Below are 26,731 nucleotides of genomic sequence, written 5' to 3'. Positions count from 1 at the left end.
CACTCGTATATCTTCTTTGGAGAAATGTCTGTTCAAGTCCTTTGCCCATTTTTGAATTGGATTGTTGTTGAGTTTTGGTTCTTTGTATATTCTGGAAACTAATCTCTTATAAGAGAGGTTATGTGTAAATATGTTCTCTAATATGTGGGCTGACTTTTTACTCATTCATAGTGTCATCTGATGCACAAAAGTTTTTAATTTTGATGAAGTCCAGTTTGTCTGTTTTTTCTTTTGTTGCCTGTGCGCTTGGTGCTGTATCCAAGAAATCATTGCCAACTCCAGTGTCATGAAGCTTCTCCCCTGTGTTTTATCCTAAGACTTTTATAGTTTTAACTCTTAGGTTAAAATCCTAAGTTTTACGATTTTTTTTTTTGATCCATTTTGAGTTAGTTTTTGTATATGGTGTGAGGTAAGGGTTATCTAAGTTTATTCTTTTGCATGTGGGTATCTGGTTTTTCCAGCACCATTAGTTCAAGAGTCTGTTTTTCCCCATTGAAAGGTCTTGGCACCCTTGTTGAAAGCCGCTTGACCATATATATGAGGGTTTATTTTCCAGCTGAATTTAGTCTTCACATCAGTCCTTCGAATGTGATGGTTAGGCCTCTGCTTCCTCACACCAGGCCCTGTGCTGGGAGCTGTGTGTACTCCCCCTGTCCCCTTTCCCAGCCCCCAGGAGGTAGGTGCTTTTACTGCTCCCAGTTTGTAGAGGAGAAAATGAGGCCTGGGGAGACAAGTTTATTACCCTAGGGCCACATCAGAGACGTGGGGCTGGGGTATAAGCCAGGCTGTGAACCTCAGAGCCTGTGTTCCAAAGTTACATCATGTGACCTGAAGACACCCCTGTATACCCCATCCTCACCCACCCCCAGATAATCTAGACCAGCTTCTTTTGCAATTAGTTCAGCATTTGCTGAGCCCACAGTCTATTGAGGAGAAGGGAATATTCAGTAGAGTGTGAAGAGGCCCAGAGCAGACACTGGTTTTAAGGGCCAAAAGTGCAGCTGAGGGAGCCTGAGAGGGCTTCATAGAGGAGGCAGCATTTGAGTGCCTTTGGGGAAGATGAGTGAGTATGCTTGGTGAGGAGAGGAGTGTGTAGAAGGATCAAGTGTGCAAAGGAGGGATTCTGGAAAGGACAGGAACTATGTAAGGCTGTGATTTGTCAGAAGGGAAGCAGGCAGGACTGAGGGGTGGGGGCCCAGATTGTGAAGGCCCTGGAGGGTTGCACTATGTGTTTGACCTTGACTGTGAGGCCAGCAGGGAGGCAGAGGAGGTTGTGGTCAGACTCTCAGTCTGGGGTTCCCAGCAGGCAGTTGTGTGGTTTGGGGAGTGGAGGGAGAGGCAGGAGCTGAGTGAGGAGGGGCTGCAGGGTGAGCAGGAGCAGTCCAGTCCTCACTGGTTGGCCTTGTGGGCTCCTGGATGTGGGGTGACGAGGGCACTGAGGACGACCTCGAGTTTCTGGCTTTGCGGTTGTGACAGCTGTCGAGATGTGGAATTCAGGGGAGGAACAGCTGCAGCAGAGGCCAGGAGTTGGGTTCCCTGTGAAAAGCTGCAGTCCTCTGTCTGAGGTGGCCCCCAGGGGACACAGTTCCCTGCACCTTCCTGGGGACCTGCCTAGAGTCTGGGATTGGGGGTGTGGACTGGGCAGCTCCCTCCTGCTCCCCTGGGCACAGCCTGAGCCAGATCTGCCACTAGTTCCTTCCAGACTTTTCCTTTTTCTCCTCCCACTTGGCTACAACTCCATGCCTGCTGGGGTGCCCAGCCCCAGGCCAGGACTCTCTGAGAAACACACGAGTTGGGGAAAGGCCTTCTTTCCCTGTTCTTAAGTGGTAGCCAGAGAGAGAAGAGGGCGAGTTAGGTGTTCATTCATTCACTGGGCAGCTGTTGCTAGGGCATCGGGCAGGTGCCAGCTGCCACTCCAGGTGCTGGCAGAAAGCCCCTCACTTAGTGGGGAGCGGGCATGAAAGCAGAAGCAGATGAGCAGGTGGCTGTCGACCATGGGACAGGGCTCTGCAGGGACCTTGCAGAGTGGTGGGGGTGGGTGGTGGGAGGGGTTATGGGTGAGGCTGGAGAAATAGGCTGGGACCAGGTGGTGCAGGGGGCCTTGTAGGCCCCAGTTTCTGTGCTGAGTGCAAGGGAGCCATGAAGAGATCAAAGCCTGGGAATTATACAAACATGGGTTCACATCTATTCTTTTGTAAGACCTCTCTGGCCACCAGGGAGAGGGAGGGTGGGGAGGAGGCGGAGACGCTGGTCAGAGGGGTACTGATGTGGAGGCAAAGGGGGATGGAGGTCTGGATCAGGTGCCAGCTGTAGAGAGGTGCAGTGTAGACAGATTTGCAGGGGAACTCAGCACAGGGTGGCTAAGAGGGCCTGTGGGGGAAGAGCCATAGAGTGACCTAAACAGGCTTCAGTTTTCCCTTGCAATAAAGGGTAGATTATATCATTTTTTTTCTTTTTCTTTTTTCTTTTTCTTATTACTCAGAGATGGGGTCTCACTATGTTAGCCAGGTTGGTCTTGAACTTCTGGCCTCAAGCGATCTCTCCACCTCGGCCTCCCAAAGTGCTGGGATTATAGGCATGAGCCACTGCACCTGGCCTGGGTGGGGGATTATATCAGATGAGTGGTGTCCAACTCTGAGCGTCTGCGCAGTACCTGGGGCTCCTGCAGGTTACCAGGAGGGTAGGGAGGCTTCTCACACCCCCTCGTCACCCCTCCAGCCCTAGTATGTGACAGCTATCTGTTTTAGAGATCAAAGTTCTGCATGAGGCCTTGTTTGAAGCAGGATTTCTACTGCTTAAAAAATAAGCACCTCAACCAGGCGTGGTGGCTCACGCCTGTAATTCTAGCACTTTGGGAGGCTTAGGTGGGCGGATCACCTGAGGCCAGGAGTTCAAGACCAGCCTGGCCAACATTGCGAAACCCTGTCTCTACTAAAAATACAAAAATTAGCTGGGTGCAGTGGCAGGCGCCTGTAATCCCAGCTACTTGGGAGGCTGAGGTGGGGGAATTGGTTGAACCCAGGAGTCGGAGGTTGCAGTGAGCCGAGATCTTGCCATTGCATTCCAGACTGGGTGACAGGGCGAGACTCCATCCCAAACAAAACAAAACAAAACGAAACAAAAATAAGCACCTTAGGTCAACTTAACATTCCATGGGTGCATTGGGGTAGTTTTTATATCGTGTAATACAGAGCATACAAAATCGCAATTTGGAGTCACGGTCGTGCATTTAATATGTCTTGAACATCTTAAATCACTTCTGTTCCCAAGTTTTTTTGTAGAATTATTTCCTAACGAAAACCACTTCTTGATTGTGGCTCTCCTGTGAGAACTGGGTGCACTCTGTGATGTCTTTGGCTGTGGCAGTCCCGTTTTCTTAGTAACTCTGTTGATGTGCTCTGACACTGAAAATCTGTGTAGTGTACAAGATACTAAGTTGTGGATTGGTGGGGCTTTTATGCCACAGCTTATCAGAACTTGAAGATACTGGTACTTAATACCCTCTTAAGGAACAATTTACCTCCAACTTTTAGGCTGGAAAATTAATGGAATAACTTCCCAGCACTTTGGGAGGCTGAGGGCGTGGATTGCCTTAACCCAGGAGTTTGAGATTAGCCTGGGCAACATGGCAAAACCCCGTTTCTACTAAAAGTACAAAACATCAGCCAGGCGTGGTGGCATGGGCCTGTAGTCCCAGCTACTCGGGAGGCTGGGGTGGGAGGATCACCTGAGTCCGGGAAGTTGAGGTTTCAGTAAGCCCTGATCATGCCACTGCACTCCTGCCTGGACGACAGAGTGAGACTCTGTCTCCATAAAACAACAACAAAAACTGTCAATGGAATAACTAAAAAGGAATCATAATCCATACCTTTTTTAGATTTTCAGTACAAATTGCAATGTCTGTGTACTGATTCTCAACACAACCAATAAATCCCAACTGTGGAGAAAAAAAAAAGCACCTGGGTAGCCTGGCCCCTGAGATGTCCAGGATCCCCCTGTCCTCCCTCAGTCTGAGAACTGAGGAGCAGGCAGGGCTCTGTGGTCAACACCTGGGCCTTAGGCCTGCTGTGGCCTTTTGGTGAGGGTGCAAGCCTGGTGCTGGGGCTGTGGGTTCTCACCTGCCCCCACCAGCTTTCTGTCTGCTCACCCCCGTTCTCTGGCCCCAGGTAGTAATGAAGGTGGTGCAGCTGCTGCCCGATGGGCACCGTGTGAAGAAGGAGGTGGATGCGGCACTGGACACCGTCAGCGAGACCATGACACCCATGCACTACCACCTGCGGGAGATCATCATCTGCACCTACCGCCAGGTGAGCCCCCGCCCCACCTCGCCCCACCCCAGCCACCCTTCCAGGTGTGCACGGCCCAGGGAGTGGCTGATGTGGCTTTGGGGTTGCTAGGGGTCCTAGGGGCCCCTCCTTGGCTCCTGGTCACTTTTCCACCTTCTGGAAGTAGAAGTGATCCATGAAATGGACACATCCCCAGCCCCAACCCACTCATACCAGATTCTGGAGTGGTGGGGGGGGGATGTGTGCAGGGGCCATGTTCAAAGCATTCAACAACTGCTGCAGCCCTGGGACCAATCAAGGATGTGGCCAATCAGAGTGAACACCCAGGAGCCCTGTGGTGCCAGGCATTAACCCTCTAGTTTCTGGGTCCTGGCAGGGGGACCAGAGGTCCCAGACAGGAGTCAGGTCATGGTGGGTGGGGACCCTCAGGGTCTTGGAGTGGCTGTTTCACAACTAGCATGGAGGCCGTCATCTCGGGATGTGGGTGTGTCTGTGCTGCCCTGGGGCTGGGGCTGGCTCCCAGATGGGGTGTTTTTGGTCTGCTCAGTAAAAATTGTTTTTTAATAACTCATCACATTATAAAAATAAGTTTTGGCCAGGCACGGTGGCTCATGCCTGTAATCCCAGCACTTTAGGAGGCCAAGACAGGCAGATCACCTGAGGTCAGGAGTTGGAGACCAGACGGGCCAATGTGGTGAAACTCCATCTCTACTAAAATACAAAAATTAGCCAGGCGTGGTGGCAGGCGCCTGTAGTCCCAGCTACTCGGGAGGGTGAGACAGGTGAATCGCTTGAACCCGGGAGGCGGAGGTTGCAGTGAGCGAAGATCGTGCCATTGCACTCCAGCCTGGGCAATAGTGAGACTCCTCAAAAAAAAAAAAAAAAAGTTTCATAATAGTCCAGATTTCATGTAATAATCTGGATTTTCAACCTATCTGGAAAGAATGTGCCCTTAAGCCTGCCTGGGTCCCCAGTACTCCCTGCTCTGTCACTCAGCCCTACTGGCCCAGTCCCATAATCACAGGCTGATGTGGGCTGTGGAGTTTTCTTCCTGGGTCTCTGTGTGGAGTGCTCACTTCTGTTCCTCTCTGGCCCAGTGAATCTGATTGCCTTCTGGGACAGAGGCAGGTGCTGAGTGGGAGGGGCAGTGGTGCGAGCCGGTGGGTAGGGGGTGAGGACTTCATGGTGCTGAGAGGGGGCTATATGTGCCAGCCATGTGTTCCCCTCTGCTGGCCAGCAATTCTTAGAAACAGCTCTTGCCTGTGGCCCCTCCAGAGGGGGCCTGCCCCAAGCCAGCCCTGCGCTCGGCTGTAGCTGTGCACACATTGGGGCAATGACTGATTGGGCCCAGCTTTTGCTCAGGGTCATGGATCAGGCCCTAACTGGGGCAAAGGGTGGATGCCTAGCTGGAAGGCAGGGTAAGGCATCTGGGGTCAACCTGGGTCCAAGATCAGAGGTCAATTGGGAGGGGAGTTTGGAGAGATTAAGGGGCTGCCAGGCCAGGGGAAGAGTGACTCACACCTGTAATCCCAGCACTTTGGGAGACGTAGGCAGGAGGATCACTTGAGGCTAGGTGTTTGAGACCTGCCTGGGCAACATAGCAAGACCTTGTCTCTATAAAAAAAAAAAAAAAGAAAAAAAATTAGCTGGGCATGGTGGCCTGTGGTCCCAGCTACTTGGGAGGCTGAGGTGGGAGGACTTCTTGAGCCTGAGAAGTAGAGGCTGCAGTGAGGTGTTGTCACTCCACTGCACTCCAGCCTGGGTGATGGAGAGACTGTCTCAAAAAAAAAAAAAAAAAAAAAAGGCTGTTAAATGTGGGGAGGGGAAGGTGGTTTTAAGAAGTTTCAGAAGATGGACTGGTGAATTTAGGAAGAACTATTTTCTTCAGGGCCATAGTTAGATTGGATCCTGAGTCTCCTTTTGAGTTACCTTTGGGTCCCTCTCACAATGGTCTTGTGGCAGCAATGAGCTAAGAAGCTGAGCTCCTCCCACTTTCAGAGGATGCTGAAGAGGGTTGAGAATCGAGGCTTCCAGTTCAGTCTGCAGCTGAAGGCCCAATAGTTGAAAAAGGATGCCTGCTTCAGAGCATCTTAGACCCTCCATCCCATGCTGGCCAGGGTCTGTTAGCCCCTACCTCCCTGACTTCTGAAGCTGATAGGCCTCCCTTCCTCTGATCTCCGCAGCCCTGGAAGTCCATTGTGAGGCACCCAGAGGGTGGAGCAGGGAGCATGACAGGGCCTGAGCCGTGGGGAGAGAGGAGGGTTCCCCCAGAGGTGGCCTGGAGCAGTGTCCTCAGAGAGCCTGGGAAGGCGCGTCAGGTGGGAGGGGCTGCATGGCAAAGGCCAGGGGGCCGAAAGGTGCACAATGAGTTTAGAGGCAGCAAAGGTGGTTTGGTGCATGCATCTGATGACATAGAAATTGTTGGAGATGAGTTGGTGTGGGTGAGTTGGCGCTCCTCCTTGGACATTGGAGAGGGAAAGGTGGCTGGGGCTGTGAGAGGTGATTGCTTTACTCTGGTGGCATTGGAGAAGGAAGGTGGCTGGGGCTGTTAGAGGTGGTCACTCTGGCTGCCTTCTGAATGTGAAGTGTTATTTAATGAGAATGTGAAGTGTTATTTAATGAGGAGGGAGGAAGCAGAGCCAGCTGAGGATTCTTACCCGCTCCCACCAGGTCACCCACCCCCTTTCCAAAGGCCAGGTTGGTTGTGACCTCTGCAGTGGGCGGGGATCCCTGAGCCCCAGAGCCCCTTGGAGGGCCCAGAGGCAAGATGTAGAGTCATTCCAGAATATGGCCACCAGGGGGCGCCAGTGACCTACCTGGCCAAATTCTTAGAGGCACTGAAGAGCAGAGGGACTGAGACACCCTCTGGTTCAGGGCCTTGCACCCCGCATGTCCAAGAGACCTGAGAGCTTTAAACCATGCTGTGGCAGAGCTCCATTCCTAGAGAGTCTGATTTAGTTGGTGGGGGTGTCTTGGCCAGGGCACGGGTCTTGTTTTTGAAGTCTCCCAGGTGATTCCAATGCACAGCCAAGGCTGAGAGCCACATAGTCTAAGCAGCGCTCCCCAGCTTTAGTGGGCTTCAGAATCACCTGGTGGGCTTGTTAAAATGCAGACTGCTGGGCCCCACTCTGGAGCTTCTGATTCTGGAGGTCTGGAGGTCTAACACACTCCCAGATGATACTGATGCTGGCAGGGACCACAATGGGGGACCTGCCATCCCCCCACAATCTCCGTTACAGCAGCTTTATTGACATACAGTTCACGATGTATATAATTCACGTGCCATGCAATTCACTCATTTATGGTGCATGAGTCCGTGGTTTTTAGTACATTCACAGAGTTGTGCATCCAGCACCACATCAAGTTTAGAACATTTTTCATCACCCTGAAAAGAAACCTCACACCCACTAGCAGTCGCTTCCCCTCCCCCACCCTCTGGCAGCCACTGATCTTTCTGCCTCTATGGATTTGCATGGTCTGGCCATTTCATATAAATGGAATCATACAGTCTGTGGTCCTTTGTGTCTGGCTTCTTTCACTTAGCATAATGTTTGAAGGTTTATCCGTGTTGTAGCATGTATTCTTCATTTTTATGGCTGAATAATATTCCATTGTATAGAAATACCCCATTATGTCTGTCTATTCATCAGCTGATAGACATTTGGCTTGTTGTAGAACTTTTTGGCTATTATGAATAATGTTGCTGTGAAAATTCATGTACAAGTTTTTGTGTGAACGTATGTTTTCATTTCTCTTGATTATGTACCTAGGAGTGGAATTGCTGGATCATATGGTCATTCTGTGTTTAACCTTTTCAGATTAATTCACCATGAATTGTTGACTGAGTGGGGATGAAGGGCAACGGTCTTCACTCCCAGCCCACGTTCCTCCCCAGACCATGTTGTCCTTGACCCAAGGATCTCATTCATGTTGCTCCAGTGGGCTGCTGGGAGGTTGTGGAGGCTCTAGAAAGGCAGCGGCCCCTACCACCCCTTCCCTCTAATGGTGACTTCTGGAAATTGGCAGTCAGGTCTCACCTGCAGTATCAGCTGTCCTTCTGGTTTCAAACCAGAAGTCCCCAGGTGGTCTCCAGCAGGGTCTGTGGTTCACTGCTCAGAGCAGACCGGGTGCTGGGTGTGCAGGGGGTGCCATCAGCCTGGTCAGATCCCCCACAGCCTCTGGATGTAAATGAACCTGAGCTCAGGCTTGGGCAGGGCTTTATCCCCTCCACTGGCTTAATTTGCCTGGGAATGTTATAGGTTCGGTCCACATTTGGCCCATCTGATGTTTTCCAAAATCCCGAGAGTCCACTTGGGATCCTGAAATTCAACAGCACGTGTCTACTTGGCTTCCTGCCCCTCACTCCCCAGAGCCCCCAAATGGTGAATTTCCTTTTCCTGGCCCCCTGCCAGCTTCAGCAGTCAACTTATGCTTTAATAATAAGCAGTTAAGAACACAGTTCCTGTGTTACGGCATTTGTGCTTCTTCAGCAATAAAGCTATTCCAGGGCCCTCGGTTGGGAACAGTGGAAGAATTTGGAGGTCAATTTCCTTTTGTGGATCAGAGAGGAGGGCTCAGAATGTGCATGAATCTTCATTTGCACCCTGAGGTTGCGCAGCAAGAATAAGGACAGTAAGTACCAAAAGCTTAGATGGCCCAGGGGGAGCAAAGAGTCTCCCAGAATCCTGATAAGTCAGCGATGATTTTACTTTTGCCCTTTTCTTTCTGGGCTTTGTGCACTTGCATGCAGCCTCTCTGGAAGCTGTGATTGCGGCAGGCCCACCGGACGTCTCTGGCCGCTCACCTAGGCTGTGTTTGTGCATTTCAACATGTGCCCAGCCAGCACGTGCTGCCTCAGCGCTGGGCCCTGTGCTGACACTGAGCGGGGGCCAGTGATGAAAGGTGCACAGAGCTGACGTTCTAGTAGGGCAGAGAGAGGCAAAATTAAGCAACAGCTCCGGCTCCGGGCATTTTGTTGTGTTTGTCGAGGAGCCCTTACATCATCGCATTCTGTGTTCACATACCACGCAGTGAGTGGAAGTGCTGTTTCCCACGCTGTTCCTGTGTATAGCATGTGTGGCCGGCCCTTCACGTTCTTTCCTGTCATCTTCTGGGATAGGGGTGACGTGGACCTCGTAGCGCATGTGGCTCTTCCTTTGTGTGGATTATTTCTGTAAGGCTGATGCTTAGAAGTAGAATTATTGAATGAGTCAAAATGTAGGAACTTATATTTTTAAGTATTTTGGAATGTTTCAAACAAAATTTCAAAGCAGAGAGTATAGTTTCCTCAGCCCTCGTGTGCCCGCCTCCCAGCTGCAGTAAGTACCCATCTCAGCCAGTCTTATTTCATCTCAAGCCCTCTGAGCTCTACACTGAATTATTTTAAAGCATATCCCAGTCTTCACACTACTTCTTCTGTGCATATTTCAGTACGTACCTCTAAAGAAGGGGGATCTTTTAAAGAAGGTAATCACACCGCCGTTATTGCCTCTTAAACAATGGACAGTCGCTACTTACCAGCAAATATCTGGTCAATGTTTAGATGTTTCCACTAATCTCACAGGCCTTCTGCAGCTGGATCAGGATCCAAACAAGATCCACATGTTGCATTTGATTGACGTGGCCCTAAGTCTCTTTTAATCTCAAACAGTTCTCCTTTCCCCCCCTGAAATATATTTGTGAGGTGAACTGGTTGTCTTCCTGGGCTTCCTGGAGCTAATTTTGCTAGTTGCACCCCCTAGATTTAAGTTGGCCTGTGCTTCTTGGAAATGGTTCGCATCCAAGGCTTCACAAGATTCCGGCTCATTGTGGCCGGAATGGTTACTGGGGGTGCCATATGCTGCTGTTGGGGCTGGAAGGTCCTGTTGTCTCTCCTGTTATGACTGGCTTCTGGGCATCGCCAACTTGCAGAATGGTGATCTGCTGGCTCTCTCATTCCATCTACGTTAATTAACTGCAACAATTCCAGAATGAGAGACTTCCCCTCAGGTGTGGTGGGGACAGACAGGCAGGTTCCATGCTTGCTGTTTCCTTTGATTTCCCTGTCTCCAGTGGATGGGTTGGTTTGGGAGATGCTTGTCTAAAAATGAGGGAAAGATGTTGGCTGCAGCAAGGCCTAAGGTTCCTCCAGATTTGGATGTGGTTGGAGTCTGTGAGGAGGGTCTGGGTGACTGGAGTGAGAGCCGGCAGGGAGAGGGATGGGGTAGAGGCTCATGTGGAGGGACGGGGAGTCACTAGAGACCCAGTGCTGGCCACACATGTCCTGATATCTCCTTGACCAACTTGGAACTACTCCAAGAGGTGCCCATGCTGGGCTGATAGACATTTTCACCACCTCAGTCCTCACTTTGCCTGTGTGTGATAAAGGGCGTACTAATGTTGGTTCCGGTTTTACATTTGAGGAGGGAGGCACTGAGCTTGCCCAAGAATATGCTGCTGGCAGATTTAGGAAGGGGGCAAGACCCAGCCCCTGGCTCCCAGATTGGGCCTCTCCGCCATGCCATATGGCCTCCCAAGTGGGAGGAGGCACCATTTCATCTCTCCCTGTCCACCTTGAGCCCTGCTGCAGGGAAACAGAACTGGAAGCCATGGTCCTTGCCCTTGAGGAAGTCGCAGACTGAGCAGGAGAAGGACGAGGGAAAGAACACATACCAGACACAGGTTGTGGGTGCAGCTGGGAGGTGGTGGAGCTGAGCCTAGGCACGTATTTTCCACTGGGACAGACCTTCCCTGAGGGAACAGCCTCGACCCTTCTCTCTGCTTATGCCTGTCTCAAGCAGCCCGACTTCAGGGGCTGCAGCCTATGGCAATGCCCCTCTGTTCTCCAGTGTGTGCAAGATTGAGTCAAGGCTCGGATGCCCCGTGCATGTGAAGGGACCAGATGCTTGGGGCATTTTAAGAACTGCCTCAAGGCCGTGCACTCTGGCTCATGCCTGTAATCCCAGCACTTTGGGAGGCCAAGGCGGGAGGGTCACCTGAGGTCAGGAGTTCAAGACCGGTCTGGCCAACATGGTGAAACCCTGTCTCTACAAAAATACAAAAATTAGCTGAGCATGGTGGCGCACCTGTAATCCCAGCTACTTGGGAGGCTGAGGCAGAAGTATCACTCGAACCCTGGAGGCAGAGGTTGCAGTGAGCTGAGATCATGCTACTGCACTGTAGCCTGGGTCACAGAGTGAGACTCCATCTCAAAACAAACAAATAAACAAACAAACTGCCTCAAAAGGAAAAAAGAAAGAAAGAAAACCCATTGAACTAAGCCACTTCCGGCGCTTTGGATGGAAGTGAGAATTCCAGGCCCTGGCTGAGGAGAATCCAACATGGCCGCCAGCCTAGGGCGGTGACACCCTCAGCTCACCTTGTCATTTCCTTTTGGGCTTGGAAAGGGAAAATATTTATGACAAAAACCAAAGTTAGGGCACCTGGAGGAAGCCCTGCTAGAATCATTAATGCCAGTGGCACTTTTCCTGGGCTTTGGCTGGTGACGTCAATTCTTAGTGTATGGTGTTTAAAACAGCCTGTGTCTCCTGTTTTCCCTTGGGAAGAGTTTGAAGAATAGCTGAGGTGAAGGGAGCCACACAGGGAGAAGGCAATGTCGTCTGGTCTCAAAGCGAGATTTATTGTATAAAGACTGTAGTGCTTTAACTTTGAGCAGTGCTTTTTAAGCGTCCCTTCCCTCCCTTGCCTCCCCTCCTCCTCCCTCCTCCCTCCCCTCCCCTCCCCTCACCTCGCCTCCCTCCCCTCGGACTCCTCCCCTCCCCTCGACTCCCCTCCCCTCCCTTCCTCCCTCGCCTCCCCTCCCCTCCCCGTCTCCTCGCCTCCCCTCAACTCCCCTCCCCTGCGCCTCCCCTCACCTCTCATCCCCTCCCCTGCCTCCCCTCCCCTCCCTCCCCTCCCTTCACCTCCCCTCCCCTTGTCTCCCTTGCCCCTCCCCTCTCCCCTTTCTTTGAGACGGAGTCTTGCTCTGTTGTCCAGACGAGTGCCGTGGCGCAACCTTGGCTCACTGCAATCTTTGCCTCCCAGTTTCAAGTGACTTTCCTGCCTCAGTCTCCCAAGTAGCTAGGATTACAGGCACTTGCCACCACCACTCCCGGCTAATTTTTGTATTTTTACTAGAGATGGGGTTTTGCCATGTTGCCCAGGCTGGTCTCAAACTCCTGGACTCAAGTGATCCACCTACCTCGGCCTCCCACAGTGCTGGGATTACAGGTGTGAGCCACTGCACCTGGTTGCTATTTGAGTTTTCTAAGAACTCACCTTTTGTCTTTTGTGGTCCTCAGACAGATGGTGAGACCAGGACAAATTTTATTAGACCCATTTGAGAAGAAACTGAGGCCTAATGAAGTTTTGTGATTGGCTGGAGGCTGGACCAGAACCTGGTTCCCAACTCCTCGACTTGCTGTGGCAGCCACAACCCAGGGGCAATCTTGTGATGGCAGAGAAGGGAAGGGTTGGAAGGGAAGCTGCCAGCCACTACTGTGTGACTGCCTGGGTTGGTGCAGAGTTGGCCCTGCGACCAAAGGAGCTGCCAGGAGTTCAGAGAGACCAGCTGTGTGTCCCAAGGGCTGAAGTCATTTCTTAAGAAAAATAAAAGGCCAGAGAGCTCTGGCTCTGAGCCCCAGGCAGGGTCTCTCTCAGCCTCTTGAAAACCCTGGCTGTTGGCCAGGCACAGTGGCTCCCACCTCTAATCCCAGCACTTTGGGAGGCTGAGGCGGGCGGATCACGAGGTCAGGAGATCAAGACCATCCTGGCTAACACGGTGAAACCCCATCTCTACTAAAATACAAAAAAAAAAAAAAAAAAACTAGCCGGGTGTGGTGGCGGGCGCCTGTAGTCCCAGCTACTTGGGAGACTGAGGCAGGAGAATGGTGTGAACCCAGGAGACGGAGCTTGCAGTGAACCGAGATGGCGCCACTGCACTGCAGCCTGGGCGACTGAGCGAGACTCTGTCTCAAAAAAAAAAACACCCTGGCTCCCTGGCTGCCAAAGTTGTTCCCCAGAAACATGGTTCCAGTAGGTAATGTGTCTCGGGAGGAGGTCTGGAGCAATTAGGGCAGCCCTGCAATGCTATGAGCTGTCACATAAAATAGGACCCAAGCAAAGGCTGTTTCCTGGCCTTTTCAAACCCAGCCTAGAACGGCTTCTAGAACGGAGTGTGTGTGTGAGTGTGCATGTGAGTACACGTGTGCCCTCGTGTGTGTATGCGTGTGTGTAGGACACATGTTTTCAGTAGCCGAGACCTCTCTCTCTCTCTTTGAGACAGGGTCTTGCTCTGTTGCCCAGGCTGGAGTGCAGTGGTGCAATCATAGCTCACTGTATGTAGCCTCAGCCTCCTGGGTTCAGGTGATTCTCCTGCCTCAGCCTCCTGAGTAGGTGCACTACAGAGATGCACCACCACGCCTGGCTAATTTTTACATTTTTTTGTAGAGACAGGGTCTTTGCTGTGGTGCCCACGCTGGCCTCAAACTACTGGGCTCAAGTCATCCTCTTGCCTCAGCCTCCCAAAGTGCTGAGATTAAAGGTGTGAGCCACCGTACCTGGCTGCCGAGACTGCTCATCTCTCTTCCTTCCCATTGTAGGGCAAGCTGCTATTTCCATTCTCCAGGAGGACTTTCCTGCTTTATTCAACAACAAACATCCACTGAGCAACTGTGGTTTCTAAGTGTGCACCATTGGGCTTAGAATTGTTGGTGGACTTGGGAGGGGTTTAACCTCAACTCCAGCCTCACCGCCTCCCTCACCCCCTGCGTAATCCCCAGAGACCCTGCCTCGGTGCCTGCCACTCTCATTGTCCCGATTGTGGTTGTTACCAGAGATCCCTGTTTCTGCTGCAAGGTCCACCTCTGAAATCCTGACTCCAGAACCCTGCCCGGCACAAGTAGGGGCTCTGCAAATGTCTTTCTAGTGAGTGGATGGAGGGAAGGTTGAGTAAATCATTGCATAAATAAATAGGAAAGCCTGACTGCACCTTCATTATTAACGCTTTTGGTTCTTTGTCCACATTGTTTGTCTTCTAGGACAGGGCATTCTTCTGCAGCAAGCTAAAGAGCCCTGGGTCAGGGGTTGGAAGCCCTGGCTCCAGCCCTGGCTCTGCTAGTAACTCCCTGTGGAACCTTGGGCAAGTCATTTTGGCCTGCCTGGACCCCTGTTTTTCCATCTGTCACCTGGAATTGTTACCCTTGCTCTGCGTGCTTTGAGGGATGGTGGTGAAGACCAGTCTGGGGCCCATGGGAGGTGGGATGGGGTGTGTGGGGTGTGCAGGGTAGCTGGGCTGCCAGGCAGGCTCCGTGGGCTACCTGTGGGCACAGTGGGCCTCTTGAGGAATGAGACTGTGTCCTCTCAACGTTAAATCTCTGTGCCTGGCCTAGAGGTGCTGCTGAATAGTGTCTGGTGAACTCATGGCATGCAGAGTGGCCCATGGCACCAGGCCAAGTCCCTTCACACTTTGAAATTACTTAATAAAATATGATGTCACCTTTGGAAAATGGGTTACCCGTATGAATTGAGGGCGATTTTCTCCCTTCCAGAGGTTAGGTACTTCCTGTACTGGGGTCCCACCGCTAGGCTGGCCTGAGGATGCAGTTTGCAGGGACTCGGTGGAGACCTACCACACACAATGGCTGCTGCTGCACTTGGAAAGAGGGTGTGCTGCCGGCCCTGGAACCTGCCCTTCAGCCACTGGCCGTCTTTGGGGACTGTCACTTGCCTCCCCAGCCTGGGCCCCACCTCAGCTGGAGGCAGAGGTCACCAGGCCAGGTTTCTTTCTTTTGAGTCGGTGAGCGAGGGGATACCAAAGAGGCTTCAGGCTTCAGTAATGGCAGAGGGTGGCAGGGTGGGGAGAGTTGCTCTCTGGCTGGCTTGATGAAGACCCTGAGCCTGGCCCTGGCCTTGTTGGCTCTTTTTTTTTTTCCTTTCCTTTTTTTTTTTTTTTTTAGAGACTGACTCTCGCTCTGTCACCCAGGCTGGAGTGCAGTGGCGCAGTCATGGCTCACTGACTGTAACCTTGACCTCTTGGGCTCAAGCCATCCTCCCTCCTGAGCTCCCAGGCCTGAGTGGCTGGGGCTACAGGTGCGTGCCACCACACCTGCCTCTTTTTTGTTGTTCTTTTGGTAGAGATGGTCTCCTTCTGTTGCCTGGGTTGCTGGCTCTTCTTATTTCTCCTCTGGGGCCGTCTTCTCCTGAGCCTCAGCTGCATCCGGGTCTTCAAGCGTGTGGCCTCCCCGGTGAACCCGAGGCCTGGGTTCCTGCTTGGGCTCTATTGCCTACTCTTCATGTGACCCTGGCAGGTCATTTCACCTCTTTGACCTCAGCCTCCCTTTCTGAAAGGCAAAGGGGTTGGCATAGGCAACTGAGGTGTCCTGTGAAGCTGGGATGAGTGAAAATGCAAGATGCACGTGTTCGTCATTCATTGATTTGACAAACAGTTATTACACACCTACCAAGTGCACTGCGCTAGGTGCTGGAGATGCCACACAAACAAAGGGCAAAAGCCCCCGCCCTCAGGTAGTCTGTACTCTGGTGAGGGAGACCTGCGGCAGGCAGCACATACATCGGGGCCGTGGTCTGTTGGACAGCGGGGTGTCCGTTGGGAGAAGTGGAGTCTCTAAGTGTCACAGGTTGCAACTATCTGAGGCTGGTATTACATGGGGAGTAAGAAGAATTTGCTAAAATTCTTCTTACTAAAGAAGGTAAAGGGCTGGTTGTGGTGGCTTACGCCTGTAAAAAAAAAAAAAAAAAAGTAAAGGCACATTTTTAGAGAAAGTATGTAAAAGGTAAAGAAAGGCAGATTTTTAGAGAAAGTATGGAAACACGTTGCAAGGGTGCAGTGGGCAAGTTAGCAAGAGGGGGGCTGGTTTGAAGGAGACAGAGGCTGGGGGGGATTTTTTTTTTTTTTTTGTCTTTGTCTTCCTCTGTCGCCCAGGCTGGAGTCCAGTGGCGCGATCTCGGCTCACTGCAAGCTCCACCTCCCGGGTTCACGCCATTCTCCTGCTTCAGCCTCCCGAGTAGCTGGGACTACAGGCGTCCGCCACCACACCCGGCTAATTTTTTGTATTTTAGTAGAGACGGGGTTTCACCGTGTTAGCCAGGATGGTCTCGATCTCCTGACCTTGTGATCTGCCCGCCTCGGCCTCCCAGAGTTCTGGGATTACAGGCATGAGCCACCACACCTGGCCAGGCTGGGGATTTTTTAGGACGGTGCTTGTGCTGTTTGCTGAAGAGAGCTTTGTGCAGTACTGATAATGCCGAAGTTGCAGTGAGCTAAGTTGCATTTTTCTATCAGCCGAGGGTCTGGTGATAGCTGGACACTGGTAGATTGTGTCATTGGCGTAGGAGGACCGTGTCCTGGACCATGAAGAAAGGCAGACTTGGAGCTTATCTGCTTTCTCTGTTTGCTTTTTCCTGGTCCTGCCAGCCTGACTCCTTTCCCTAATTAGGACTCCACAGTTAGGAGGTGCCGACGGGGCGGTATGAGGGCTTGCAGTTTTAAATAAGTGGGGTGGTTAGGCAGGGACTCCATGAGAAGGTGGCGTTGAACAGACCTGAAGGAGGAGCCGTGCTGGCGTCTGGGGGAAGAACAGTCCAGACAGAGGGTGTGGCTTGCGTGCGGTCCCCGAGGTGGGAGCTGCCTGTGTGTTTGAGGAGCAGAGTGAGGGAACGGGAGGGCAGGAGAGGAGGCCAGAGGTTATGGGGACAGGAGGCAGACTGTAGGGCCTTTTCTGGGATTGCTGGGACTTTGGCTTCTACTCTGAGTGCAAAGGAAGAAATTGCACGGTTTGGGGCAGAGCCACGCACTTACTGTTTGTAGAGTCACTTAGGTGCTATGTTGCAAATAGACAGCAGGGGGCAGGAGTGGTGGCAGAAGACCAGCCAGGGGCTGTCACTGAGTGGAGGGTATCTGGGACCAGGGTGGTGAGAGGTGGTCAGCCTCTGGAGGTGTTTTGAAGTGGAGCCAGTGGGGTTTACTGATTGGCCGTGGGGTTGAGAAGGGCGAAGTGAAGGAGGAGTCCCGGGTTCTGGCCTGTGTACCTGGGAGGATGGAGTTGCCACTGAGATGGGCAGGCTTATGGGCGCAGCAGGTTTGGGGTGCACTCAGGAGGTTCACTGGGACATGCTTTGTGGGTTTGGGCTGCATGACCCTTATCCATGTGGAGCACTTGAGCCGCTGACATGTCCCAGTCTGCAATCCTCAGAGTCTGTCTAGGATCTGGATTCAAGATGGTACTAGAAGCCATGAGCCAGCACAAGAGGGGCCTGGGGAGGAGTGCTCAGTGAGCACCTGCTGCATACCAAGTTCTGTGCAGACCCCCAGTGCGGTGGGGAGAAGGGGGAGGGGTAAACCTGGTTATGGGCTGGTGCCCGCCCCTGGGTTTATGGTTGTTTTGAGACAGCCCCTGCCTTGATGAAGCAATTAGAATCTGTCAAGGTGGAATTTAGTGCAACTTTTAATTGAAAGGTTTGGCCTGAGGGCAGAGGAGACTGAGAAGGGCAGGGCTGTTGGGCTGGAAGGCTTGGAGCAGGCCGCTTTGCTTTGGGAGAGTGGGGGGCTTATCATAGGCCTGGAGGAAACCCGGCCAGGCAGGAGGAACAGTGTGGGTGAAGGTACAGAGACAAGAGTGAGCAGGGAGTGGTGGGCTTGACTGTGGCCAAGTGGGGGAGGGTGGTAGGAAGAGGTGGGGTCTTGGGGTTCATCTCCCAGCTCAGAACTCTGAGTTTGGGCAGGATGCCTACTGTTTGAAGGGTTAATTAAGCATGTGCTAAAACAAACAAACAAACAAAAAACAACCTTGCTGAGCCTCATCTGCAAAATAGGATAGTCTCACCTCCTTCACGGGGTTGCTAGGAGAATGTGTTAGGGTCTAATCCTCAGGTCAGGATGTGACGTGCTCGACCCACAGGTGGCACTCAGTAGACCCCGACACACGTGCTCTGCTTGTGTGGTAGCCTGGGGAGGCTCCCCAGCCCTGCCTCAGTGGGCCTCTCCCTGGTGGCCTGGCAAATAGCAGAGCTGGCAACGCTGGGCTACCTCGATGCCAGGTGGGCTGGAGGTTTGAGAGGCCCGAAGTACCCAGTGGCCCAGCCACCTCTCCTGGCCCTCTTCTATTTTAGGGCTCAGTCCAATGGGTGAGGAAGCCTTGTCCGGCTCCACCACAGCTAATGACAGCCTGGCCTGCCAGGCCATTTATAAACAACTCTACTATTTTTATCGACAGGAGGTGGCTGACCCATCCTCCTCCCCAGGCAGTGGTGCTAACATGGGACGGTGTTAAGGAAACCAGGGCCTTGACAGGAAGATGGGCGTTTGTCTCAAATCACAGACCTGTGATCCAGCAAGATGTGCCCTTGGAACCTTCTGGGGGCGGGGGTCAGGCATCACCTGTACACAGTGGTCTGAATTTGGAGATAATTCTACCTTTGCCAGTAGAGTTCATAAGGAGCCACTCCACCTCTCACCCCAGAGAATCTTCCTCAGACCTAATCCTTACCCGTGTCTCCTGCAACAGGCAGCCCCCATCCCCATGGCTGTGGGAGAGGATGGTGCTGGTGTGGTCATGTCCATGGCACAGAGCCAGAGCTGAGGGTGTTTCACGCCCATAGCACATTGCCTCTGAGCTCTTTAATTGAAAGTAGTTTAGAATGGCTCTTGCCCAGTGGAACTGTGGGTGATTTCCTTTCCTTCCTTCTAAGAAAATGTTTTGAAGTAGGCTCTAGGCTTTGAGATGGAGCTTGGGGAAGGATAGAAGCAGCCTAAGGGATGGGGTGGAGAGCAGCCAGTTGCATTGTGGTGCAGACCGTCCATCCTTGCAGATAGGCAGGGTTGCATTGTAGTGGCTGTGGTTTATATTTAGGTAAAATCTTTTTTGTTGTTGTTCACTCCGCAGTCTCTAAACAAATCCTGCCCCCAGCGGCCCCATCCCTTCTGCGGCAGCCACAGGCCATTCCCATCCTCAAATCCCCGGAAGCCCTCACTGGCCTCTGTCTGCAGAGCCAGGCCTTGGCTTGGCCTCCATACCCACTCCAGGCCTGGCCTCTCACCTTCACCCCTCTCTTACTGCCATGAGCTCTTCCCCCTCTGCCCACCCTGGGAGGGGTACTCTGGGGACTTATCTCATTCTTGGGCCCCCTTCCTGCCTTTCATGCCCTCCCCCTCTCAAGACACTGTTCTGCCTCCTCTCTGTAGACCTCACCCACCCTAGATGTCCCCTCCTCCTTGAGCCCTGCTCTCCCCCTTCTGTCATCCCGGAATCCAGCTGTTCTGGCTGCTTTGAAATGATTTCCATCCCCCTCTGGGCACGGAGGGCAGGGCCTGTGAGTAGTTCATCTTTGCATCCCCAGTTTGTGGCTGGGTGATAGGCATGGTGGGCCCCTCCCTGCTGGATGGATGAGTGGATTAGTGAGCTTTCTGTGGTGCACAGATGCCTTCTTATCCCTCACTTTGCTGAGAAATCCTACCTCCACAAACCTGGGGCCTGTGAGTTTAAATGGCAGAACCAGGACCTGAACCCAGCTTATGGGACTCACATCTCCCAGGGAGTCACAGTGCTGGCTCTAGTCCCCTCACCCCTCTTGGGCACAGCCCACTGTCCACCTTTCACCCCTGCCCCCATCTCCAGGGCCCCAGAGCTCCTTCTGGGTGGATGGGTGGGCAGGCTTTGCAAGTTACCGTCTACTCTGTGACCCTGGAGGCAAAGACAGCAGAGGCCGTGGAGGTAGAAGTGGGAGGTTGGGGACCACAGGCCCTGCTCAGGCTACTCCAGCTCTGATTCTTGGGACTGTGGGCCATGCCACGTCTGAGGCCGCAGAGCCCACCCCAGGGCTGAGGAGGAGATGCATGTAGGCTGACGTCGTGTTCCCGTGCGGAAGGCCTTCCAGCTGCAGCCCAGCTGTGAGGCGAACAGCCCTTTCCGGCTCCCAGAGGCTGGGTCTTGCTGTGTCCTCGCACAGATGTTCGTGGTGCCCGAGGGATGACCCCTGTGCCACGTCCTTTTCCTGGAGCAGGGAGAGCTGCTGTGGGCCTGGGAGGTGGGGTGAGAAGGGGATGAGTGTGAGACGAGGTGTGGCCTTCACTCTCCAAACTCCGCTTCCATAGCATGCAGGGGAGGGTGCTGGGTGGGTGACATGTCTGTGAGGGGTGGAAGGAGCAGGGTGGGCAGGGTGCCCTGTAGGAGAGCCTGGCTGTGCATGTCCTGGGTCTTATCCCCTGGCCTGTGGCCTGTCCCCTGACCCCCCACACTGTGGAGAACCTAGAAGCCACCCTCTTTTTAAGCTCCCTTCCTCCTGAGCACAAATCTCCCATACATCTTCTGTTAACGGGCCACTCATACTCCCAAACCTTCAATGGCTCCCCAGTACTGAAGCCATAGTGTGCCACCTTGGCTATAGAGAGTCACCCAGAGGACAACCCCGATGCCCAGGCCACACCTTGCTGAGATTCTCATTGGATTGTTCTAGGTGGGGCCCAAACATCTGCATTTTAAAGTTGCTCATGTTTCTCATGGACAGCAAGGTTGTGAACTGCTGACCTGGGGATAGACTTTCTAGGTGACACAGGTGGCTTCCATAATAGATCCAGCCCAGCAGAATGGCAGAACCACCTCTTATCCCTCCTCATTCTCCCTCCAGCCAGGCCAGCCCCTCTCAGCCCCCATACTCCAGGCACCAGCCTCACCTCTGTGTTTCCTCCATCTGGTCCACATTCTGTCTGTGCAAATCCACCAGGCCTCCACGGCCCAGCAGCACTCCCACACTCTCTGGGAAACCTCTCTAATTGACTTTGCTGTCCCTCTCGCCCCAGCACGTGGCCTGGTGCCATTTCCCATGAAGATGCTTAGGCTTGCTTGCTTAAAAGATCGATGCCCCACAGTCTCCCCTGCGCCCACACCTCCTCTCCCAGACCCTCTCCTCAGCTGCTTCCTCTCTTGCTGCTCCTTGGCCAGGTAGCCTTTCTTGTTACCTGTCACCAGCCTTGGAGAGGGTGAGGGCTGTATGTGTACCCCTTTCACTTTTGGAAGTCACTTAGGGACCTTTGGGCCCAGAGGCTAAGAAGGGGTTTCTCCCCTTCAAGGCTGGAGGATGAACTCACCCACCCAGTAGGCCCAGTGCGGGAGCAGGTTAGTCGGGGGGAGGAGGTTGATGTGCATCCATATTTCAGAGCCCCAAGAACGCAGCCTTAATGACCCCTGCCATCGGCACCTCCCAGGCCACTGGTCAGAGCCCTCATTCCCTCCCTGCGGGAGGCCTGAGAGGCTGCAGAGAGAGGAGTGAAGCCTTTCCTCTGGTCCTTGGAGGATTGGGAGTTGGCAGGAAGTGGCAGTAAGGGTCCTCCCACCCTGGACATGGATCCTGCCATGCGGGAGGGCCTCAGTGCACCTCAGGCACCATGGAGGGTATCTGCAATGAGCTCTCCTGCTGTCCCCGTTCACCCCTCAGAACAGGACAGTGGTTGTGATTCCATGATGAGGAGAGGGAGGCCGGGAGGCCAGCCATGCCTCTCAGGTGGGCAGTGGGCTCCTGACCCGCAGCCCTGGCTCGCTCGTCCTGTAAGTCAGGTGGAGGCAGTGCCCTTGGCTCTGAGGTTGGATCAACCTGCCCTGGCGCTCAGGGCAGCAGGGTGGTATGTTTGTGTGTTGGGGGGCACACTGACCCCACCCTGTCCTGTCCTCCAGGCAAAGGCAGCTAAAGAGGCGCAGGAAACGCGGAGGCTGCAGCTGCGGAGCCTGCAGTACCTGGAACGCTATGTCTGCCTGATTGTCTTCAATGCGTACCTCCACCTGGAGAAGGCCGGCTCCTGGCAGAGGTCCTTCAGCACCTGGATGCAGGAGGTGAGGGGAGGCTGAGGCTGAGAGGGGCCAGGCGATGGCTCCTGCAGATGGAGCTGGGTCACAGCCGAGCTGTGCCTGTGACAGGCGGGAAGAGCCTCCATCCCCCTTTCTGCAGGAGGCTTCTGTTTGGCCAAGAGTTTGTCTGATCTGACTTTGGGTCCCCAGCAGTTTGTCTGCACCTGGCAGGCAGTTGATGAGTTTGATGAATGAACAGGTGAATGAGGAGGAGGGAGGGACAGAGTGGTGGGGGACAGAGCAGGGCAGCCTTTGGGACTGGGACCCTGTAGCACACATCAGCATAGCCACCCTTGCGTGGATGGCGGCTCTGGGCACTTCATGCCCACAATTGTGGTCAGCCCTCACCTGTGCTCTGCGAGGTGGCCCTGCCCCTTTCTCCCTCCAGCCATGGCCTTGTACCAGTGAGCCAACTCCTCCACAGCTGCTGGCCTTAGCACTAACATGGAGGGAATGTGATCCTGCGGGTGCCAGCCCTGAAGGCTGCCGTGGGGATGCGGGGAGACACACAGTGCTGTCTGCTGGAGCCTGTACTAGGCAGATCTAGCACGGTGTGATTGTTGCTCTCCCATTTTACAGAGGTGGAGACTGAGCATAGAGAGGGTGGGTGACTTGTTCAAGGTTGGTATTAGGGCTGACTGATTGGCTCCAGAGCCCACTATATCCTGACCTAAGACACCACCCTCGCTGTCCAGCCTCCTGGATCCTCTCTGTTTGGCCTCCTGGCTCTTCTTCCACTTGGCTGTTTTAGAGGCAGAGCTGCCACCTTGGCACCTCTAGGTCAGAAGAGAGGCCTCCTTCCCTCCTTGGCAAAGCAGCCTGTAATTACTCCTCTGCCAGGAAGCTGGCCCCTCCAGACCTCACCAGCAGATCCTGGCAGTTCTAATCTGGACTAGAGGCTGGAATTAGCTCCTGGGAAGTGGGTGGGTGGAGAGCAGGGGCTGGTGACCCGGCCAGAGTGGGCACAGGAAGGGTACGGGGACTGAGGCAGGTGTGAGGTAGACTCAGGGCTATGAAGGAGTGGAGGCAGAGTGGCAGACTTTGAGGGTGGGCCTCAGGTCGTCAGGTGGAGAAGCATTTGAAATGCCCCCGGTGCATGTGATGTGTGTTGAGTCAGGAGACCTGATGCGGTCACACCAAGGCCATGTCGGGGCCACCCTCTTGAGCAGGCCTGGGCTCAGCTTCATCTGTGAGCCCCTGGGGAGGGGTGGAGGTGGAAGGGGATGAGGACACTTCCTGCTTGGTTCTGCTTGGAGAGCGGAAGCTGGGGGAGCCTGGGGCCGAGAGGAAGCTTGATCCCCTCCCCAGCTGAATCCCCTACTGGGGGAGGTCGAGGAAGGAGGGCTGCCAGTCCAGGCCGGAGTGTGGGTTCCATCCTCAGGGGACCTCAGCCCCTCTCTCCTGCAGATGAGTGGAGGGTGGCAGTGAGAGCAGCCCCAGAGCCAGAGCGGGACAGACCCATTCCTTTGTTCTAAGTGGAGGCTGCACCCTCCCCATCCCCAAGATGGTGGAGAAAGAAGGGGACTGGTTGTGGCTGGTTTGAGTCTGGCGCCAGGGTCTGGGCTGCTGGGCGGCAGGCCTGAGTGTCCAGGGGAGCCACCTGGGGCAGAGGCCATAGCCTTACTTGCCCCTGCATCCATGTTCCTCCTCCAGCCCTCTCTGCAGGTCCACTCCTGGGCGTCCATGCAGGAGCATCGAGCTACATAGGGCCCAGCGTGTGCCTGGCCTCCCTCGCTGCTCTCTGCATGGAGCATTCACTGTCTGCCCAGTACTTTCTGTACGTGTAGAGTCCTCCTCGAGGCAGTTCTGTGAGGTAGAGCCTTTTTCTTGCTATGAGGAAACTGAGGCCCAGAGAAGTTAACAGAAGTCAAGGTGCAAACTTGTTCAGGTCACCAAGTTCACGGGCCACAGGCTCATCTTCAGAACTCAGTGGCCTGAGTGGCATCCTCCCTTCCCTGAAACACTGCCCCTGCCTCTGCTCTCTTCCCAGGTGGCATCGAAGGCTGGCATCTACGAGATCCTCAACGAGCTGGGTTTCCCCGAGCTGGAGAGCGGGGAGGACCAGCCCTTCTCCAGGCTGCGCTACCGGTGGCAGGAGCAGAGCTGCAGCCTCGAGCCCTCCGCCCCCGAGGACTTGCTGTAGGGGGACTTACTCCCTGTCCCCCACCCGTAGGGCCCCACGCGGACCTGGGGTGTCTGAGGTGCTCTTGGCTGGGAGTGCCCTGAGGGGTGCTGGTCTTGAGGAAATGATTCCCCCGCTTCCTGGAGAGACTGGGCGGAGTTGGGAGTCTTTTTAGAAAGAACTTTTTATAGGACAGGGAGACAGCACAACCATCCCTTGCAAACCACCAAGGTGTGTGGCTGACCTCCAGGGAGGAGCACTCACTGGAGTGCTCACAAGGTGCACACTGTTGTGTGCACCTGCAAACAGGCTGGCGTTTGGCCTCCAAGGAGCTCACTCCCCCAGTTGCCAGACACTGTGGATCTCTTTGTCCTCTTCTCCCTGCTCTCAGATTGGCCTGGCAGCCCCTGGCACAGAGCAGACCTGTCCACTGGTAGCTCCCCACTTCCTTACTCCTGCTGCTCTGCCATTGCCGCTCCCCTTCTTGCTGCCCAAGCACTGCCCTTGGGCGTCTGGCAGCCTGAGGTGGGTGGAGGGACAGTGTTCTGGATAGACCTATTATGTGAAAGGCAGCTTCACCCAGTTTTCTGGACTCTCATGCCCCCATCTCCAACCTGGGAGACTTCAGGAAGGACACCTACCTGGCCTGGTGGGGCTGGCAGGATGGTGGAGGTTTCTCAAGGAGCTGGAGACCTTGGGGAGCCCCTCTTGGGGAAGAAAGAGCTTCCAGGATGCGGACGCAGCACAGTGGAAGAGGCCTGCTCCACTTGACTGGGAACTTGGGCAGGAGGCACAGAGGAAGCCAAGGCCTGGAGCTGCAGGTCCCCCGGCACCTCTCCCTGTCCCAGCAGCCCAGGATGGCCTGGTGCCCCCACCTGATGCAGCAGGAGCCCCAAGGAGTGCTGACCGAGGACGGTTGCTGGGGTGGTCCTCATGGACAGTGAGGTGTGCAGGGGTGCACTGAGGGTGGTGGGAGGGGATCACCTGGGTTCCAGGTTGTCTTTGCTGAGCGTCTTTGAGCCTGCCTCCCAGTGGAAGCAGAAAAGGCCAGACCCTGCTGAGTTAGAGGCTGCTGGGATCCACTCTGTCAACACAGCGGGAGGGCTGCTGGCAACAGGTGGTAGAGAAGTGCCATGTTTGAGTTGAGTCTTGTAGCTCTTCCAGCTGGGGACTGGTGCTTGCTGAAACCCAGGAGCTGAACAGTGAGGAGGCTGTCCACCTTGCTTGGTTCACTGGGACCAGGAAAGCCTGTCTTTGGTTAGGATCGTGTACTTCTGCAGGAAAAAAAAAAAAAAAAAAAAAAAAAAGGATGTGCCATTGGTCATGAGGTTTGAAAAGAGGAGGAGGCTGAAGTTGTTCCTGTTTACCCAGTATTGGAAAATATTTGACCCCCTTGGCTGAATTCTTTTGCAGAACTACTGTATGTCTGTTCACTACCTTTTCAGGTTTATTGTTTTTATTTTTGCATGAATTGAAAGTTTTAATTTCTTTGCAGATAAGGTCTAGATGCGGAGTCAGAGATGGTACTGAATGGGGAGGGATCATTTGTATTCTCATGGTTGGCTCTGGCTTTCAGCTGAACTGGGACCACTGGCTGATCACATCACCTCTCTGCCTCAGTTTCCCCATATCTGTAAAATGGGAGAATAATACTTGCCTACCTACCTCACAGGGGTGTTGTGAGGATTCATTTGTGATTTTTTTTTTTTTTTGTACAGAGCTTTTAAGCTTTAAAAACAGCTAAATGTGAGTGCACCTGGCTGCTAACGCGTCTCTAGTGTCAGACATTCTGGAACTGGTACAACAGGCTGGGGTCCTTGCCCCTTCAGAGTAAGGGTGGGCGGGCAGAGTGGGTCAAGAGCACCTGTTCTTGGCACTTCCAGCTCTAGAGTGGTCGGGTTTTTGCAGACACGCATTCCCAGTTATGCCTCACCCTCTTAAACTAGATGTCAGACTGAGCTCCTCCTTGAAGAAAGCAAAGGAACCGGTGGATTCTTGCTAATGTATGAAGGACTACTGCATCTAGGGAAACCGTATAGAGCAAAGTGGAACTGGGGGCCTGTGAAGAAATGTGGATCTCAGCCTCCACTTTCTCCGCTAACCCCTGTGGGCCCCACTGGACCCCTTCGGGCGCCTGGTTGATTGAACACACCTCACCCCTGGTTGAACGCTGGCATTTAAAGAGGCAGTGGGGAGGGTGGGGTAGAGAGAGCACTGACTCTAGGCCTCTCCCCCCGCGCTTGCAGGGTTAGGGGAACAAGGTTGTAGTTCTGAGGTCAGCTAGGGTGGGCAGAATGGAACCCAGAGCCCCCACCGCCCCTAGGGTTGGTGCTTTCCTCAGACTAGGAGAGAAGGCCCCGGGGATTCTTGCCCAGCCCAGCAGGGTATGGAATTTGTCTTCTCTGGGTCCTAGAATGCTCTGTGTGGCTTCCACACACCAGTGTAGAGCTGTGTACACTGGGGTGGGGGAGGGGGCGGGAGTGGGGTGG

The 26,731-nt window shown here is 53.8% G+C and overlaps 1 protein-coding gene and 1 pseudogene across 11 annotated transcripts in view; both read left to right on the top strand.

The window, feature by feature from the left end:
- Nucleotides 1-25,997, top strand: part of PALD1 (phosphatase domain containing paladin 1) — a 112,117-nt gene extending 86,120 nt beyond the window's left edge. For 9 of the 10 annotated variants that reach the window (XM_017873133.1, XM_017873136.1, XM_017873138.1 and 6 more), the window contains 3 exons: nucleotides 4,167-4,307; nucleotides 21,950-22,105; nucleotides 24,111-25,997. In XM_017873133.1, the coding sequence (XP_017728622.1) occupies nucleotides 4,167-4,307; nucleotides 21,950-22,105; nucleotides 24,111-24,263 (450 nt within the window). In that variant the 3' untranslated portion in view covers nucleotides 24,264-25,997. Of the gene's footprint in view, nucleotides 1-4,166; nucleotides 4,308-13,864; nucleotides 15,080-21,949; nucleotides 22,106-24,110 lie in introns of those variants that run through there. The other variant, XM_017873141.1, reaches the window with a different exon arrangement.
- LOC108530340 (uncharacterized) lies at nucleotides 24,820-25,997 on the top strand (annotated as a pseudogene). Its single transcript, XR_001885808.1, has one exon. The product of XR_001885808.1 is annotated as an uncharacterized LOC108530340 (transcript).
- Nucleotides 25,998-26,731: the final 734 nt, after the last annotated feature.

Source organism: Rhinopithecus bieti, unplaced genomic scaffold (genome assembly GCF_001698545.2).
Source record: "Rhinopithecus bieti isolate Rb0 unplaced genomic scaffold, ASM169854v2 scaffold_6907, whole genome shotgun sequence".
In the NCBI taxonomy this organism is placed as follows: domain Eukaryota; kingdom Metazoa; phylum Chordata; class Mammalia; order Primates; family Cercopithecidae; genus Rhinopithecus; species Rhinopithecus bieti.
This window is presented reverse-complemented; position numbering and strand designations above follow the sequence as displayed.